The sequence below is a fragment of the Bison bison genome, unplaced genomic scaffold (genome assembly GCF_000754665.1).
Source record: "Bison bison bison isolate TAMUID 2011002044 unplaced genomic scaffold, Bison_UMD1.0 scf7180017864497, whole genome shotgun sequence".
Classification (NCBI taxonomy): domain Eukaryota; kingdom Metazoa; phylum Chordata; class Mammalia; order Artiodactyla; family Bovidae; genus Bison; species Bison bison.
In genome coordinates, this window is record NW_011495056.1 from 655,947 (window position 1) to 673,707 (window position 17,761).

Genomic DNA, 17,761 nt, shown 5'->3' on the forward strand with positions numbered 1-17,761 from the left:
CGAGATGCCAGTCCAGGTTTGATGCACGATACTGGATGCGTTGGGGCTGGTGCACTGGGACAGACCCAGAGGGATGGTATGGGGAGGGAGGAGGGAGGAGGGTTCAGGATGGGGAACACATGTATACCTGAGGCGGATTCATTTTGATATTTGGCAAAACTAATACAATTATGTAAAGTTTAAAAATAAAATAAAAATTTAAAAAATAGTTTATTGATTCCTCATACAAATACTTACTGAAGACCTAAATAATGTCATGTTGATGTGTTGAGAATACATGGAAGAGAAGACAAGGTCCCTGCCCTTTGCATAGTATTAGATTCATACATTAATGATTATGAAAAATGTAATATGTAAAATAATGAATGTATGCACAGGAAATAAAAAGTGGTTCAGTATTCTTGGAGTACAAAGTGTAAGGGTGAATTGTTAGATATGAGGCAGGAAAATAATACTATGTATTTGCAATTAAAATGTTTTCATACATACATATACCATAGAATGTGTACTGATTCACGCAAAAAAAATCAAGTCTCTTATTTATGTTTAAATAGTCAATAAAGTAGAACTAATTTTTATTTACTGTTTACTTCCTTTTCCAGCATGCATTATTTTAGAAAAGTACCTTTCATCTTTGGGTATAGAGATTAGATTTACTATATTTAAAGGAATGCTTTAATTGTATGGTTCAAGCAAATAGAACAAATTACGAACATTCAGAAGATCTAGGACTGATCAGAATTTTGATTCTATTAGAGGAAGTAATTTTACCATTTGAATTTATTTATAAAATTGAAACAATCAATAAAAACTTAGTAGTAAGGCAATTAAGGAGTCTATTGAATTAATAATATAAAATTAGATACCTGTAGATAGTTAGAACAGTTACCAGAGCAACTGTTCTTTTCAAAATTGTACTTTCTTCTCTGCTCAAACCAACTTCTGATAGCAATACTTGCAGTAAATTCATTTTCAGGGCCGACCCATATATTTTCACCAATACCATTAAATTTAGGATGGGCCATATATAGTTCTTCTAAATGAGTATTACGCTCAAACACACATTTTTTCCCCCATGCTCTAGCAGTCCGTGACAAAGCTACATCCCAAGTCTGAAAAAAAATGCAAAAGACAAAGAAAACAAAATAATAATAATAATGAAGGCTTTTTTTGTGCTCTAAATTATTTTCCTTGAATTCTCATATTTAGATTTAAGGAAAACAATTCTTATTTTGTGCCTATCAGTCTGATTTGTGGAATTTATTAAGGAGGAAACTGTTTTGAGATAATTATAAATGAAACAACTATTTCCGGAGATGAAGGACTATGCATATTTTGTAATTAGAAAGTCAGATTGTTAGATGATGCAAATGATTATAATACTCTTACCTGTAGTCTATTCAGAAAATGCATATTTTTAACCTCATGCCTTTTATACATAATAATACAATAATTTAACATATTTAAGAACTATTTATTGAACACTGATTATATGCAAACTGTTGTACTTTGAGGAATAAAATGAAGTCAACATAAAGTTTGTCCTCTAGCTTCTTATTGTTATTAGAACAACATGGGATAATACATACATATATATATATATACACACACACACATATACATGTATATATAATTTTAACATATAGAAGTAATTTGTAAACGTTATACAAGAGGTACATGTAAGGCTTTATGGATGTTTCCAGAAATGTGAGAAAATGTCACAAGATGCTGCCATCTTCCGTTAATGGAAACATCCAAAAATGTGTACTTCTGTCATATTTAGAGGCTCAGTATAATGTTCATTGTTTAGTTAAGGACAAGAACAACAACAAAAAAACACACACAAATAGAAAAATCAATAGTTCTAAAACCAATATACTCAAAATGTACGTTACAGTATATTTGAAAATAAACATTTTTGAAAACATTACTAAGATTTCCTTAGAGTTTTCTTGGTTAGTTTCATAAACAGAAAATATATTATAGAAAATAAATCAGGATTTTAGCATATCCCCTCCGTTCCCACACTATTTTCTTTCCCAAAGGTAATCATTGTTTAAAATATGGCCTATGTATACATTTCTCTATCTCCATGTACATACTATCCAAAGTAAGATATGTTAGGGTATTTTAGACGAATATTTTATGATTTTTGTCCTTGCACTGTTTTAATCATAACTTCACAATATTATTGGCCTGCATATGCAGTTTTCACTCAGAGAGATTATTCCTTATTACCACAAATAGATCTACCTAACTTTTTAAAACTCTTCATAGTATTACATAGTGTGGCTGCTGCTGCTGCTAAGTCACTTCGGTCGTGTCCGACTCTGTGTGACCCCATAGACGGCAGCCCACCAGGCTCCCCCGTCCCTGGGATTCTCCAGGCAAGACCACTGGAGTGGGTTGCCATTTCCTTCTCCAATGCATGAAAGTGAAAAGTGAAAGTGAAGTCGCTCAGTCGTGTCCGACTCTTGGCGACCCCATGGACTGCAGCCTACCAGGCCCCTCCATCCATGGGATTTTCCAGGCAAAAGTACTAGAGTGGGGTGCCATTGCTTTCTCCACATAGTGTGGCTAGGAGCATGTAATAAAGGTTATCATTCCGCTATTGATGGCCCTTCTGATTCTTTCCCATTTACAAACAAAGCTCCATGGACCATCTTTCTACTACCTAATTTTGCATATTGCTTACACAACACACCATATGCTTATAGTGCACTAATCACTATTCTAAGTGGGTTTTTTCCTTCCATTCATACTGAGATATAATTGGCACACAGCCCTGTATAAACTTAAGGTGTATAGCACAATACATGGGCTTCCCTGGGGTTCAGCTGGTAAAGAATCTGCCTGCAATGTGGGAGACCTGGGTTGGATCCCTGCATTGGGACAATACCCTGAACAAGGGAACGGCTACCCACACCAGGATTCTGGCCGAGAATTCCATGGACTGTATAGTCCATGGGGTCACAAAGAGTCACATAATATATCATGAAATGATTACCACAAAAAGTTTAATGAACATCCATTACCTCATACAGATATAAAATAAACAGAAAAAAGTATTTTTCCCTTGTGATGAGAACTCAGGATTTGTTCTTTTAACATTTTCAGGTAACATCAGCAGGAGTAATTATAGTAATCATTAGGACATTACATTCCTAGGATTTATTTTTAACTGGAAGTTTGTACTTTTTTTTTTTACCACTTTCATCCAATCCCTCCCTACCCTCGATAACCACAAATCTGATCTCTTTTTCTATCAGTTTGGTATATATATACACATAGTTTTTGAAGTATAATTGACATACAACATGTATCAGTTATTGGTGAACAACATAGTGGTTTGACATTTTCATACATTACAAAATGATCAGCACAACACGTCTAGGTACATTGTCTCTGTCCAAAGATATCACATTACTATTGACTATATTTTCATGTTCTACATTTAATTTCCCTTACTCATATGTTTTGTCACTGTAACTTTGTTAATTTTCCTCACCTATTTCACTCATTCCTTGCCCTCCCCTCTGGCAATCAATCACCGGTTTTTCATCTGTGGTTTTTTTTTTTTTTTTTCTGTTTGATGGTTTGTTTGTTTCATTTTCAAGATTCCTCATATAAGTGAAATTGTATGGTATTTGTCTTTTTCTGTTTGACTTATTTCACTTAGCATAATACCTTCTAGGTCCCTCCATGTGGTCGCAAATAGCAAGAATTCATTCTTTTTTTATGGCTGAGTAATATTCCATTGTATATACCACATTTTCTCTATCCATTCATCTATCCATGGCCACTTAGGTTGCTTCCATTTCTTGGCTATTGTGAATAATGCTGCAATGAACATAGGAGTGTAGATACCTTTTTGAATTAGTATTTCCTTTTTTCACCCTTTGGAAAAATACCTAGGAGTGGAATTGCTGCCACTGGAATGTTTACTGTCATGGTTCTATGATTTGACTTCTTTTTTTTTCAGATTCCACATATAAATGATACCATGCAATATTGGGGGCTTCCCTGGTGGCTCAGTGGTAAACAATTTGCCTGCCAATGCAGGAGATGTAAGTTCAATCCCTGGGTCAGGAAGATATCCTGGAGAAGGATATGGCAACCCACTCTAGTATTCTTGCTGGGAAATCCTATGGACAGTGGAGCCTGGCAGGCTACAGTCCACGGGGGTCACAAAATTAGTCAGATACGACAGAGCAACTCAGTCAGCTCAGTTCAGTTGCTTAGTTGTGTCCGACTCTTTGCGACCCCATGGACTGCAGCAAGCCAGGCCTCCCTGTCCGTCACCAACTCCTGGAGTTTACTCAAACTCATGTCCATTGAGTCGGTGATGCCATCCAACCATCTCATCCTCTGTCGTCCCCTTCTCCTCCTGCCTTCAATCTTTCCCAGCATCAGGGTCTTTTCAAATGAGTCAAGCTCTTCATATCAGGTGGCCAAAGTATTGGAGTTTCAGCTTCAACATCAGTCCTTCCAATGAACATTCAGAACTGATTTCCTTTAGGATGGACAGATTGTATCTCCTTGCAGTCCAAGGGACTCTCAAGAGTCTTCTCCAACACCATGGTTCAAAAGCATCAATTCTTCAGTGCTCAGCTTTATTTATAGTCCAACTCACACATCTATACATATCTGACTCATATGTATCTGACTCATTTTGTGACCCCCATGGACTGGAAAAACTATAGCCTTGACTAGACGGACCTTTGTTGACAAAGTCATGTCTTTGCTTTTTAATATACTATTGAGGTTGGTCATAACTTTCCTTCCAAGGAGTAAGCGTCTTTTAATTTCATGGCTGCAATCACCATCTGCAGTGATTTTGGAGCCCAGAAAAACAAAGTCAGCCATGGTTTCCACTGTTTCCCCACCTATTTGCCATGAAGTGATGGGACCAGATGCCATGATCCTAGTTTTCTGAATGTTGAGCTTTAAGCCAACTTTTTCACTCTCCTCTTTCACTTTCATCAAGAGGCTCGTTAGTTCTTCTTCACTTTCTGCCATAAAGGTGGTGTAATCTGCATATCTGAGGTTATTGATATTTCTCCGGGCAATCTTGATTCCAGCTTGTGCTTCTTCCAGCCCAGCGTTTCTCATGATGTATTCTGCATCTAAGTTAAATAAGCAGGGTGACAATTTACAGCCTTGACATACTCCTTTTCCTATTTGGAACCCATCTGTTGTTCCATGTCCAGTTCTAACTGTTGCTTCCTGACCTGCATACAGATTTCTCAAGAGGCAGGTCAGGTGGTCTGGTATTCCTATCTCTTTCAGAATTTTCTACAGATTATCGTGATCCATGTAGTCAAAGGCTGTGGCATAGTCATTAAATCAGAAATAGATGTTTTTATGGAACTCTTGCTTTTTCGATGATCCAGCAGATGTTGGTAATTTGATCTTTGGTTCCTCTGCCTTTTCTAAATCCAGCTCGAACATCTGGAAGTTCACGGTTCAACTAAACATCAACAAAATGTAATATGTGTCTTTATCTGGCATATTTCACTTAGGACAATGCCTTCAAGTTCCCTCCAAGTTACTGTAAATGGCAGGATTTCCTTCTTTCTGATGGCTGAACCATGAGATTTCCATTGTATGTATACATACTACTACTTCTTTGTTCATTCACTCATTGATGGACGCGTAGGTTGTTTCCATATATTCCCTATTGTGAATAATGCTGCAATGAACATAAGAGTGCATACATCTCTGTGATATTCTGTTGTCATTTCCTTTGGATGCAGCTACCTAAGTGTGGTATTGCTGGATCACACAGAACTTTAAAAAACTTTTTTTTGAAGAAATTTCATACTGTTTTCCAAAATTGTTGCATGAATATACATTTCTACTAACAATGCACAAAGGTTCCCTTTTCTCCACATTCTCACAAACATTTGTTTTCTCCTGTCCTTTTATTTTATTTAAAGATATTGCTTTACCAAATTTTGTTGTTTTCTGTCAAACATGAACATGAATCAGCCATAGGTATACATATATCCCCTCCCTTTTGTAACTCCCTCCCTTGTCCCTCTCCATTCCACCCTTCTAGGTTGATACAGAGCCTCTGTTTGAGTTTCCTTAGCCATACAGCAAATTCCCATTGGCTATCTATTTTACATATGGTAATGTAAGTTTCCATGTTAGTCTTTCCATACATCTCACCCTTTCCTCCCCTCTCTACATGTCCATAAGTTTATTCTCTATGTCTGCTTCTCCACTGTTTTCCTGTAAATAAATTCTTCAGGACTATTTTTCTAGATTCCATATATATGTGTTAGAATATGATATTTATCTTTCTCTTTCTGACTCACTTCACTCTGTATAATAGGTTCTAGATTCATCCACCTCATTGGAACTGACTCAAATGTGTTCCTTTTTATGGCTGAGTAATATTACATTGTGTATATGTACCACAACTTCTTTATCCATTCATCTGTCGATGGATATCTAGGTTGCTTCCATGTTCTAGCTATTGTAAATAGTGCTACAGTGAACAATGGGATACTTGTGTGTTTTTCAACTTTGGTTTCCTCAGGGTATATGCCTACAAGTGGGATTGCTGGGTCATATGGTGGTTTTATTCCTAGTTTTTTAAGGAATCTCCATAACATCTTCCATAGTGGCTGTATCAATTTACTTTCCCACCAACAGCACAAGAGAGTTCCCTTTTCTCCACACCCTGTCCAGAATTTATTGTTTGTAGACTTTTTGATGATGGCTGTTCTGACAGATGTGAGGTGATCTCATTGTAGTTTTGATTTGCCGTTCTCTAATAATGAGCGACACTGAACATCTTTTCATGTGTTTGTTAGCCATCTGTTTATCTTCTTTGGAGAAATGTCTGTTTAGGTCTTTTTCCCACTTTTGATTGGGTTGTTTTTCTGGCATTGAGTTGTATGAGGCTGCTGGTATATTTTGGAAATTAATCCTTTGTCAGTTGTTTCATTTGCTATTATTTTCTCCCATTCTGAGGGCTGTCTTTTCACCTTGCTTATAGTTTTCTTTGCTGTGCAAAAGCTTTTAAGTTTAGTCAGGTCCCACTTGTTTACTTTTGTTTTTATTTCCGTTACTCTAGGAGGTGGGTCATAGAGGAGCTTGCTTTGATTTATGTCATCGAGTGTTCTGCCTATGTTTTCCTCTAAGAGTTTAATAGTTTCTGGTCTTACATTTATACCTTTCATCCATTTTGAGGTTATCTTTGTATATGGTGTTAGGAAGTGTTCTAATTTCATTCTTTTACATGTAGCTGACCAGTTTTCCCAGCATCATTTATTGAAGAGGCTGTCTTTGCTCCATTGTATGTTCTTGCTTCCTTTGTCAAAAATAAGGTACCCATAAGTGAAAGGGTTTATTTCTGGGCTTTCTGTCTTGTTCCATTGGTCTATATTTCTGTTTTTGTGCCAGTACCATACTGTCTTGATGACTGTAGCTTTGTAGTATAATCTGAAGTCAGGAAGATTGATTCCTCCAGTTCCATTCTTCTTTCACAAGACTGCTTTGGCTATTTGGGGGCTTTTCTGTTTCCATATGAACTGTGAATTTTTTTTGTTCTAGTTCTGTGAAAAATGCCACTGATAATTTAATAGGGATCACATTGAATCTGTAGGTTGCATTTAGTAGTATAGTCATTTTCACAATATTGATTCTTCCTACCCAGGAACATGGAATATCTCCCCCTCTGTTTATGTCATCTTTGCTTTCTTTCATTAGTGTCTTGTAATTTTCTGTGTACAGTTCTTTTATCTCCTTACCTAACTTTATTCCTAGATATTTAATTCTTTTTATTGTAATGGTAAATGGGATTGATTCCTTAATTTCTCTTTCTGATTTTTCATTGTTAGTATATAGAAATGCAAGTGATTTCTGTGTATTGATTTTGTATCCTGCAACTTTGCTAAATTCACTCATTAGCTCTAGTAATTTTCTGATACTATCTTTAGGGTTTTATATGTACAGTATCATGTCTTCTGCAAACAGTGACAGTTTTACTTCTTTTCTGATCTGGATTCCTTTTCTTTTTCTTCTCTGATTGATGTAGCTAGGACTTCCACAACTATGTTGAATAACAGTGATGAAAGTGGGCACCCTTGTCTTGTTCCTGATCTTAGGAGGAATGCTTTCAGTTTTTCACCATTGAGAATAATGTTTCCTGTAGCCTGATCATATATGCCATTTACTTCTTGAGATAGGTTCCTTCTATGGTCGGTTTTTGAAGAGTTTTAAACACAAATGGGTGCTGAATTTTGCCAAAGGCTTTTTTTGGCATCTATTGAGATGATCATATGGTTTTTATCTTTCAATTTGTTAATATGGTGTATCACATTGAGTGATTTGCGTATATTGAAGAATACCTGCATTCCTGGAATAAACCCAACTTGATCACGGTGTATGAGCTTTTTGATGCACTGCTGAATTCTGTTTGCTAAAATTTTGTTGAGGATTTTTGCATCTATGTTCATCAGTGATATTGGCTTGTAGTTTTCCTTTTTTGTGTTGTCTTTGTCTGATTTTGGTATCAGGGTGATGGTGGCCTCGTAGAATGAGTTTGGAAGGGTTCCTTCCTCCGCAATTTTTTGAAAGAGTTTTAGGCTGGCATTAGCTCTTCTCTAAATGTTTGTTAGAAGTCTCCTATGAAGGCATCTTGTCCTGGACTTTTGTTTTTTTGGGAGATTTTTTTAAATCACAGCTTCTATTTCAGTTCCTGTAATTCAGTTCCTGTAATTATCCAGAATCTATTTCTTCCTGGTTCAGTCTTGGAAGATTGAACTTTTCTAAGAATCTGTGCATTTCTTCCAGGTTATCCATTTTATTGCCATATAGTTGTTGATAATACTCTCTTATAATCCTTTGTATTTCTGCATTGTCTGTTGTAACCTCTCCTTTTTCATTTCTAATTTTGTTGATTTGATTCTTCTCTCTTTTCTTGATGCATCTGGCTAAAGGCTTGTTAATTTTGTATATCTTCTCAAAGAACCTGCTTTTAGTTTTATTAATCTTTACTATTATTTCTTTCATTTCTTTTTCATTTATTTCTGCTCAGACTTTGTATGTTTCCTTCTACTAATTTTTTTTGGTTCTTCTTTTTCCAGTTGTTTTAGGTGTAAAGTTAGGTTGTCTATTCAATGTTTTTCTTGTTTCTTGAGGTAGCATTGTATTGCTATAAACTTCCCTGCTTTTGCTGCATCCCATAGGTTTTTAGTTATTATGTTTTCATTGTCATTTGTTTCTAGAAATTTTTTGATTTCCCTTTTGATTTCTTCAGTAACCTGTGGGTTATTTAGAAATGTGGTGTTTAGTCTCTACGTGTTTCTGTTTCTTATGGTTTTTTCTTGTAATTGATATCTAGTCTCATAGCATTGTGGTCAGAGAAGATGCCTGATACGATTACAATTTTCTTAAATTTACTGAGGTTTGATTTGTGACCCACGATGTTGTCTACCCTGGAGACTGTTCCATGTGCACTTGAGAAGAAGGTGTATTCTTCTGCATTTGGATGGAATGTCCTGAAGATATCAATGAGATCCATCTCATTTAATGTATCATTTAAGACTTGTGTTTCCCTTTTAATTTTCTGTTTTGATGATCTGTCCACTGGTGTGAGTGGGATGTTAAAGTCTCCTACTATTATTGTGTTATCAATTTCTCCTTTTATGTCTGTTAGTGTTTGTCTTACATATTGAGGTACTCCTATGTTGGGTGCCTAGGTATTTACAATTTATTCTTCCTCTTGGATTGATCCCTTGATCATTATGTAGTGTCCTTCCTTATTTCTTGTAAACTTCTTTATTTTAAGGACTATTTTGTCTGATATGAGGATTGCTACTACAGCTTTCTTTTGCTTCCCATTTGCATGGAATATATTTTTCCATCCTCTCCCTTTCAGTCTATATGTGTCTTGAGGTCTGAGGTGGGTTTCTTGTAGACAGCATATGTACGGGTCTTGTTTTTGTATCCATTCAGCCAGTCTGTGTCTTTTGCTTGGAGCATTAATCTGTTTACATTTAAAGTAATCATTGATATATATGTTCCTATTGCCATTTTCTTAATTGTTTGGGGTTGATTTTGTAGATCTTTTTTCTTCTCTTGTATTTCTTGACTATATAAGTCCCTTTAACATTTGTTGTAAAGCTGGTTTGGTGGTACTGAATTCTCTTAACTTTTGCTTGTCTGAAAAGCTTTTGCTTTCTCCATTAATTTTGAATGAGATCCTTGCTGGGTACAGTAATCTTGGTTGTAGATTTTTCCCTTTCAGCACTTTAAATATATCCTGACATTCCCTTCTGGCCCACAGAGTTTCTGCTGGAAGATCAACTGTTAAGCATATGGGGTTTCCCTTGTATGTTACTTGTTGCTTCTCCCTTGCTGCTTTTACTATTCTTTCTTTCTGTTTAGTCTTTGTTAGTTTGATTAGTATGTGTCTTGGCATGCTTCTCCTTGGTTTTATCTTGTATGGGACTCTTGGTGCCTCTTGGACTTGATGGAGTATTTCCTTTTCCATGGTAGGAAAATTTTCTACTCTTCTCTCTTCAAAAATTTTCTCATACCCTTTCTTTTTTTGAGAAAATTTTTGAAAAGATTAGAGCTGAAAAATTTCCCGTACCCTTTCTTTTTCTCTTCTGCTCCTGGGACCCCTATAATTCGAATGCTGGTGACTTTGATGTTGTCCCAGAGGTCTCTGAGACTATCCTACATTCTTTTCTTTTTTTTTACTTTATTTGATCCATTCTTCTGCTTCAGATATTCTGCTGTTGATTCCTTCTAGAGTATTTTTAATTGTGGTAATTGTGTTGTTTGTCTATCTCCTGTCTTTATTGATGACATTCTAACAGATACAATGTGATAATTTATTGTAGCTTTAATTTGCATTTCCTGGATGATTAGTCATGTTGAGGACCTTTTTATGTACCTGTTGGCTAAAGCTATAAAATTCTTAGAAGAAACAAAGGGGAAAGTTTCATGACATTGGATTTGGCAATGATTTCTTAGATATGTCACCAAAAGTATAGGTAACACGATAAAAAATAGATGAATTAGTCTTCATTACAATTAAAAACTTTTGTGTATCAAAGATACTATTAATAGAATGAAAAGACAATCTACGGAAAGGGAGAAAACAGTTGAAATTCATGTATTTTTAAATATACTTTATCTAGAATATATAAAAAATCCTCTATCAGATCAGATCAGATCAGATCAGTCGCTCAGTCATGTCTGACTCTTTGCGACCCCATGAATTGCAGCATGCCAGGCCTCCCTGTCCAAAACCAACTCCTGGAGTTCACTGAAACTCATGTCCATCAACTCAGTGATGCCATCCAGCCATCTCATCTTCTCGTCCCCTTCTCCTCCTGCCCCCAATCCCTCCGAGCATTAGAGTCTTTTCCAATGAGTCAAGTCTTCACATGAGGTGGCCAAAGTACTGGAGTTTCAGCTTTAGCATCATTCCTTCCAAAGAACACCCAGGGCTGATCTCCTTCAGAATGGACTGGTTAGATCTCCTTACAGTCCAAGGGACTCTCCAGAGTCTTCTCCAACACCACAGTTCAAAAGCATCAATTCTTCAGTGCTCAGCTTTCTTCACAGTCCAACTCTCACATCCATATATGATCACTGGAAAAACCATAGCCTTGACTAGACGGACCTTTGTTGGTAAAGTAATGTCTCTGCTTTTGAATATGCTATCTAGGTTGGTCATAACTTTCCTTCCAAGGAGTAAGCATCTTTTAATTTCATGGCTGCAGTCACCATCTGCAGTGATTTTGGAGCCCAGAAAAATAAAGTCTGACAGAGTTTCCACTGTTTCCCCATCTATTTCCCATGAAGTGGTGGGACCGGATGCCATGATCTTTGTTTTCTGAATGTTGAGCTTTAAGCCAACTTTTTCACTCTCCTCTTTCACTTTCATCAAGACACTTCTGAGTTCCTCTTCACTTTCTGCCATAAGGGTGGTGTCATCTGCATATCTGAGGTTATTGATATTTCTCCCGGAAATCTTGATTCCAGCTTGTGTTTCTTCCAGTCCAGCGTTTCTCATGATGTACTCTGCATATAAGTTAAATAAACAGGGTGACAATATACAGCCTTGATGTACTCCTTTTCCTATTTGGAACCAGTCTGTTGTTCCATGTCCAGTTCGAACTGTTGCTTCCTGACCTGCATACAGATTTCTCAAGAGGCAGGTCAGGTGGTCTGGTATTCCATCTCTTTCAGAATTTCCCTCAGTTTATTGTGATCCACTCAGTTAAAGGCTTTGGCATAGTCAATAAAGCAGAAATAGATGTTTTTCTGGAACTCTCTTGCTTTTTCCATGATCCAGCAGATGTTCGCAATTTGATCTCTGGTTCCTCTGCCCTTTCTAAAACCAGCTTGAACATCAGGAAGTTCATGGTTCACATATTGATGAAGCCTGGCTTGGATAATTTTGGGCATTACTTTATATATATAAAGATATATTTATGTATATATACCAAGGGAACATTTCATGCAAAGATGGACTCGATAAAGGACAAAAATGATATGGACCTAACAAAAGCAGAAGATATTAAGAAGAGGTGGCAAGAATACACAGAACTGCACAAAAAAGATCTTCATGACCCAGATAATCATGATGGTGTGATCGCTCACCTAGAGCCAGACATCCTGGAATGTGAAGTCAAGTGGGCCTTAGAAAGCATCACTACGAACAAAGCTAGTGGAGGTGATGGAATTCCAGTGGAGCTATTTCAAATCCTGAAAGATGATGCTGTGAAAGTGCTGCACTCAATATGCCAGCAAATTTGGAAAACTCACCAGTGGCCACAGGACTGGAAAGGGTCAGTTTTCATTCCAATCCCAAAGAAAGGCAATGCCAAAGAATGCTCAAACTACTGCACAATTGCACTCATCCCACACACTAGTAAAGTCATGCTCAAAATTCTCCAAGCCAGACTTCAGCAATACGTGAACCATGAACTTCCAGATATTCAAGCTGGTTTTAGAAAAGGCAGAGGAACCAGAGATCAAATTGCCAACATCTGATCGATCATCGAAAAAGAAAGAGAGTTCCAGAAAAACATTTATTTCTGCTTTATGGACTATGCCAAAGCCTTTGACTGTGTGGATCACAATAAACTGTGGAAAATTCTGAAAGAGATGGGAATACCAGACCACCTGATCTGCCTTTTGAGAAACCTGTATGCAGGTCAGGAAGCAACAATTCGAATTGGACATGGAACAACAGACTGGTTCCAAATAGGAAAAGGAGTTCGTCAAGGATGTATATTGTCACCCTGTTTATTTAACATATATGCAGAGTACATCATGAGAAACACTGGGCTGGAGGAAGCATTAGCTGGAATCAAGATTTCCGGGAGAAATATCAATAACCTCAGATATGCAGATAACACCATCCTTATGGCAGAAAGTGAAGAGGAACTGAAGAGCCTCTTGATGAAAGTGAAAGAGGAGAGTGAAAAAGTTGGCTTAAAGCTCAACATTCAGAAAACGAAGATCATGGCATCTGGTCCCATCACTTCATGGGAAATAGATGGGGAAACAGTGGAAACAGTGTCAGACTTTATTATTTGGGGCTCCAAAATCACTGCAGATGGTGACTGCAGCCATGAAATTAAAAGACGCTTACTCCTTGGAAGGAAAGTTATGACCAACCTAGACAGCATATTCAAAAGCAGAGATATTACTTTGCCAACAAAGGTGTATCTAGTCAAGGGTATGGTTTTTCCAGTAGTCATGTATGGATGTGAGAGCCGGACTGTGGAGAAAGCTGAGTGCCAAAGAATTGATGCTTTTGAATTGTGGTGTTGGAGAAGACTCTTGAGAGTCCCATGGACTGCAAGGAGATCCAACCAGCCCATTCTGAAGGAGATCAGCCCTGGGTGTTCTTTGGAAGGAATGATGCTAAAGCTGAAACTCCAGTATTTTGGCCACCTCATGTGAAGACTTGACTCATTGGAAAAGACTCTGATGCTGGGAGGGATTGGGGGCAGGAGGAGAAGGGGACGACAGAGGATGAGATGGCTGGGTGGCATCACCGACTCAATGGGCATGAATTTGAGTGAACTCCGGGAGTTGGTGATGGACAGGGAGGCCTGGCATGCTGCAATTCATGTGGACGCAAAGAGTCAGACATGACTGAGTGACTGAACTCAACTGAATTGAACTGATATATATGTTTATAATATATAAAGAATTCTACCTATGTAAAGAATAAAGATGTTCAAACTAACATTATTAGGGAAATGCAAATCAAACCATAATGACAGAACTTCACACCCCTTATGAACTAAAAAAACCCCAGAAAACAAGGGTTGGCAAAAATTTGGAGAAACTGAAACCCTGTGTATTGCTAGTAGGAATGGGAAATGTGTAGCCACTATGAGAAAGAGAATATCAGTTCTTCAAAATTAAACAGAATTTCTACCTGTTTTGGCAATTCCATTTATAGGTATATAATCAATAGAAGTGAAAGCAGGGTATTGAAGAGATATTTATTCACATACCTATGTCCACAGTAGCATTATCCACAATAGCCAAAAGGTGGAAGAAATTCAAGTGTCCATCGACACATGAATGGGTAAACGAAATATCACATATCCATAAAGTGAAATATTATTCAGCCTTTAAAAGGATGGAAATTCTGACACATGCTACAGCATGAACCCTGAAGACATGCTAAGTGAAATAAGACCATCTCAAAGAGAAACACTTCAGATTCTTATATGACATACCTGGAGTAGTCAAGGTTTCCAGACAGAAAAGCAAAATGGTAGTTGCCAGCAGCAAGAAGGGAATGGGGAGTTAGTGTTTAATTGGTGCAGTTTCAGTTGGGGAGGATGAAAATGTTCTGGAGATGAATAGTGGTAGTGATTGCACAACACTGTAAATGCATATAGAAATGTACATTAAAAAATGGTTAAAACCATAAATTTTGTATTATGTATATTTTATAATTAAAGAAACCAATAAAATTTTTGAGTTTAAAAACAATCTAGAGCAAAACTACTAGGTTACAACAACAGTACGGACATGGGCAGGAGACAGTCAGAATTTGTGTGTTGTAGAATCTTTTTAATATTCGGGAGGAGGTTATAGATGTTGCTTAACTTTGGACTTTATAAATTATATACACTAAAATGTTGAGCATAACCAATGAAAATAAAATGTATGATTTCCAAACGTGTCAAGGCAAAGTTCTAAGTAGAACATACTATTATGATAGACTATATTATTGACTGGTTATTATTTATATCCTAGTAAAATCCATGGCAAAAATAGACATCAAATTTTAGAAAGAACAGAAGGATAAAATTTAGACTGGGGCTTTAAACTGTACCCCAAACACTATTCCTTCAAAAATGTTCACATATGAAGATATATACTGTAGGGACACAAATTATTCTCTATGCTTTATGTTTGAAATACAATTTTTAGAGATTAAGAATACAAAACCTATTAAACATTGTATTAAAACATTTTGTGATTACTCATTATCAGGAGGAAGGCCAATCTTCAAACTTGAAAGAAATAAAATTGATCACAAAGTGTGAAGGGTGAAAAATACATATATATCACTCTCCAATATTCTCAAATTCTAACTAAATTCACAAGATAAAAACTTTACCTTCAGCAAATACAATGCTAGTGTATTTCTACAAGAAAATAAATAAAGAGAAGAAGAAACTTAATGCAAAAGGTAAAGAAAATGAACAAGAAAGAAAAAAATATGTCCAATCAAAATAAGGCTTTAAAATTAACATAAAAGGAAAGTTCCCTAAACTGCCCAGTCAGTCAGATGTGGTGAAAACAGAATAATTCTAATCTTTGCTTACTTTGGCACTGTCCTTCAATAGAGTACTTGCTATGTATCGTACACATAGAAAAAAAATCATTCTTTTCACAAGCCTGGAATTTTTCCTAAAAGACTAATCCAGAAGGAAGAAAAGACTTACATTTAGGAAGAAAGTCTTTGCAATATTTACAATGTAAATTGGAAGCTCCCAATTGCCCTATAGTTACTCAATTAATTGTGCATTCCTTTTTAATGACAACCATGAAGATGTCACAGTACCAAAGGAAAAGTTAATGAGATATTATAAAGAAATAGGGGGAAAGTGCAACAGAGAAGCAAGAACGTAAGAATGCAAAATTAGGTCTGGTCTAGGAAGAAGTGAATGAAACACCCTCCGGAGAGCAAAATTTAGGCTGGATACCAAAAAACTCAATAGCCATGATAAAAAAATATTTCAAAAAGGCAAAATTAGTGTGAAAACATCCATAATAAAACTTCAAAATTTTAAGTAAAAACCGAATCTGTCCTCTCCCTTGCACTATCCTGAGCGTGGCACACGTGCCTCTCCCCAGTTCAAGCTTAAAAATCCTGGCTTTGTTTAAATCGATAGGATTTTCATCAAGAGTACTTTTGCATTGATTTTTAAATTAAAAAAAAAATACTGGATTAAACTATCATTTTCTCAAATGGAAAGCTCCCTTAAATCTTGCACCCCAGGCGAGGAGCTCTACTCACCCTAGTCCCAGCCCTGCGCAAAGCTTTGGTGACAAGTATGCGTTAGAGTGAGAGTGGTTTTCATTTCTTGAACGTGTAAACTTTACGTGTATTTTTAAATCCAAACTCTTAAGTGCGGTTCCCCACAACCTTCAGCAGAGGAGAGGCCCAAACTCTGCGGCTGAGGGGGCGGGTCCTGACAGGGGTTGTCGGAGGTTTAGGCGACCGCCTTAGGGCCTCACCATGAAGCGCAAGTTAGCCCCTCGGGGCAAGACGTTGCCCCGGAGCTCATTGTGGAGGTTCACGTACTCATTGATAAACGTTACGTCCTCCTCGTCAGGCAAAAGATGCGCTTTCAAACCGGAACCCAGCAGTAGCAGCCAGAACTCACACAGACACATCTTCCAAATGCCCGTCGGCGTCAAAAGAAACCATCGGGCGTACCACTCCACGGAGAAGGGCAGGGCCTCCATAGTCCACCTACCGCGGACAGGCCAGTGCGCACGCGCACGGTCGCCCCGGCGGCCCACCAGTCAACGGGGAGGGGCGGTGCAGGCGCGCTGGGCCCCGCCTCTCCGGGAGCCGAGGGAAAAGTATCAGCAAGAGGCAAAACAGGGAAAACCATCTGCAGAACTAACCGAAACAGACGGTTGAGTTAAGTGAGTGCAGGTTTTTCACTAAAGTAACGTTGGCAAATATCCAGAGTCAGTTTTTGACAGCAGATGATGTGTCATCCTTTATTAATGAGTCGGCTGCAGAGTAAATGTCAATTGCTGAGTAAGTAACCTGAGGAATTTCCGAATTCTTCCGATGAACATTCAGTCGAAAAAAAGAAATTCTTGCTAGTTATGTTGGGATCTTAGTGCAAGACGCTCCTTTTATTTTCATCGTGGACGAAAGAATATCCTCTTCTAGACCAACTTCCTCATTGAGATTTTCACAATCTCAATGTTTTAATGATCCTTTGTGGGAAACTGCAGGATAAATGAGAAGAGTGGCAAGCTAGATTCAGTTCAGTTCAGTCGCTCAGTCGTATCCGACTCTTTGCGACCCCATGAATGGCAGCACGCCAGGCTTCCCTGTCCATCACCAACTCCCGGAGTTCACTAGGGATCATTGAATTCTTATAAAGTTAAAATATTTTCATTTTTTTCTTTCGCCAGCATGTATAGACAGTCTGAAATATGAATATCATCTCTGATAAATTGTCCATGGTAACAGTAGGTAACACTTTTTTTGTTGTTGTTT

At 37.4% G+C, this 17,761-nt stretch overlaps 1 protein-coding gene across 1 annotated transcript in view; it reads right to left on the bottom strand.

Annotated features, from left to right (window-relative positions):
* The window catches only part of GLIPR1L2 (GLI pathogenesis-related 1 like 2), a 46,333-nt gene extending 29,347 nt beyond the window's left edge, over nt 1-16,986 (bottom strand). Inside the window, exons 1-2 of the mRNA XM_010828894.1 lie at nt 16,756-16,986; nt 867-1,112 (exon numbers count right to left, since the gene is read on the bottom strand). Coding sequence (XP_010827196.1) covers nt 867-1,112; nt 16,756-16,986 — 477 coding nt within the window. The remainder of the gene's footprint in view (nt 1-866; nt 1,113-16,755) is intronic.
* Between the last annotated feature and the right edge of the window lie 775 nt (nt 16,987-17,761).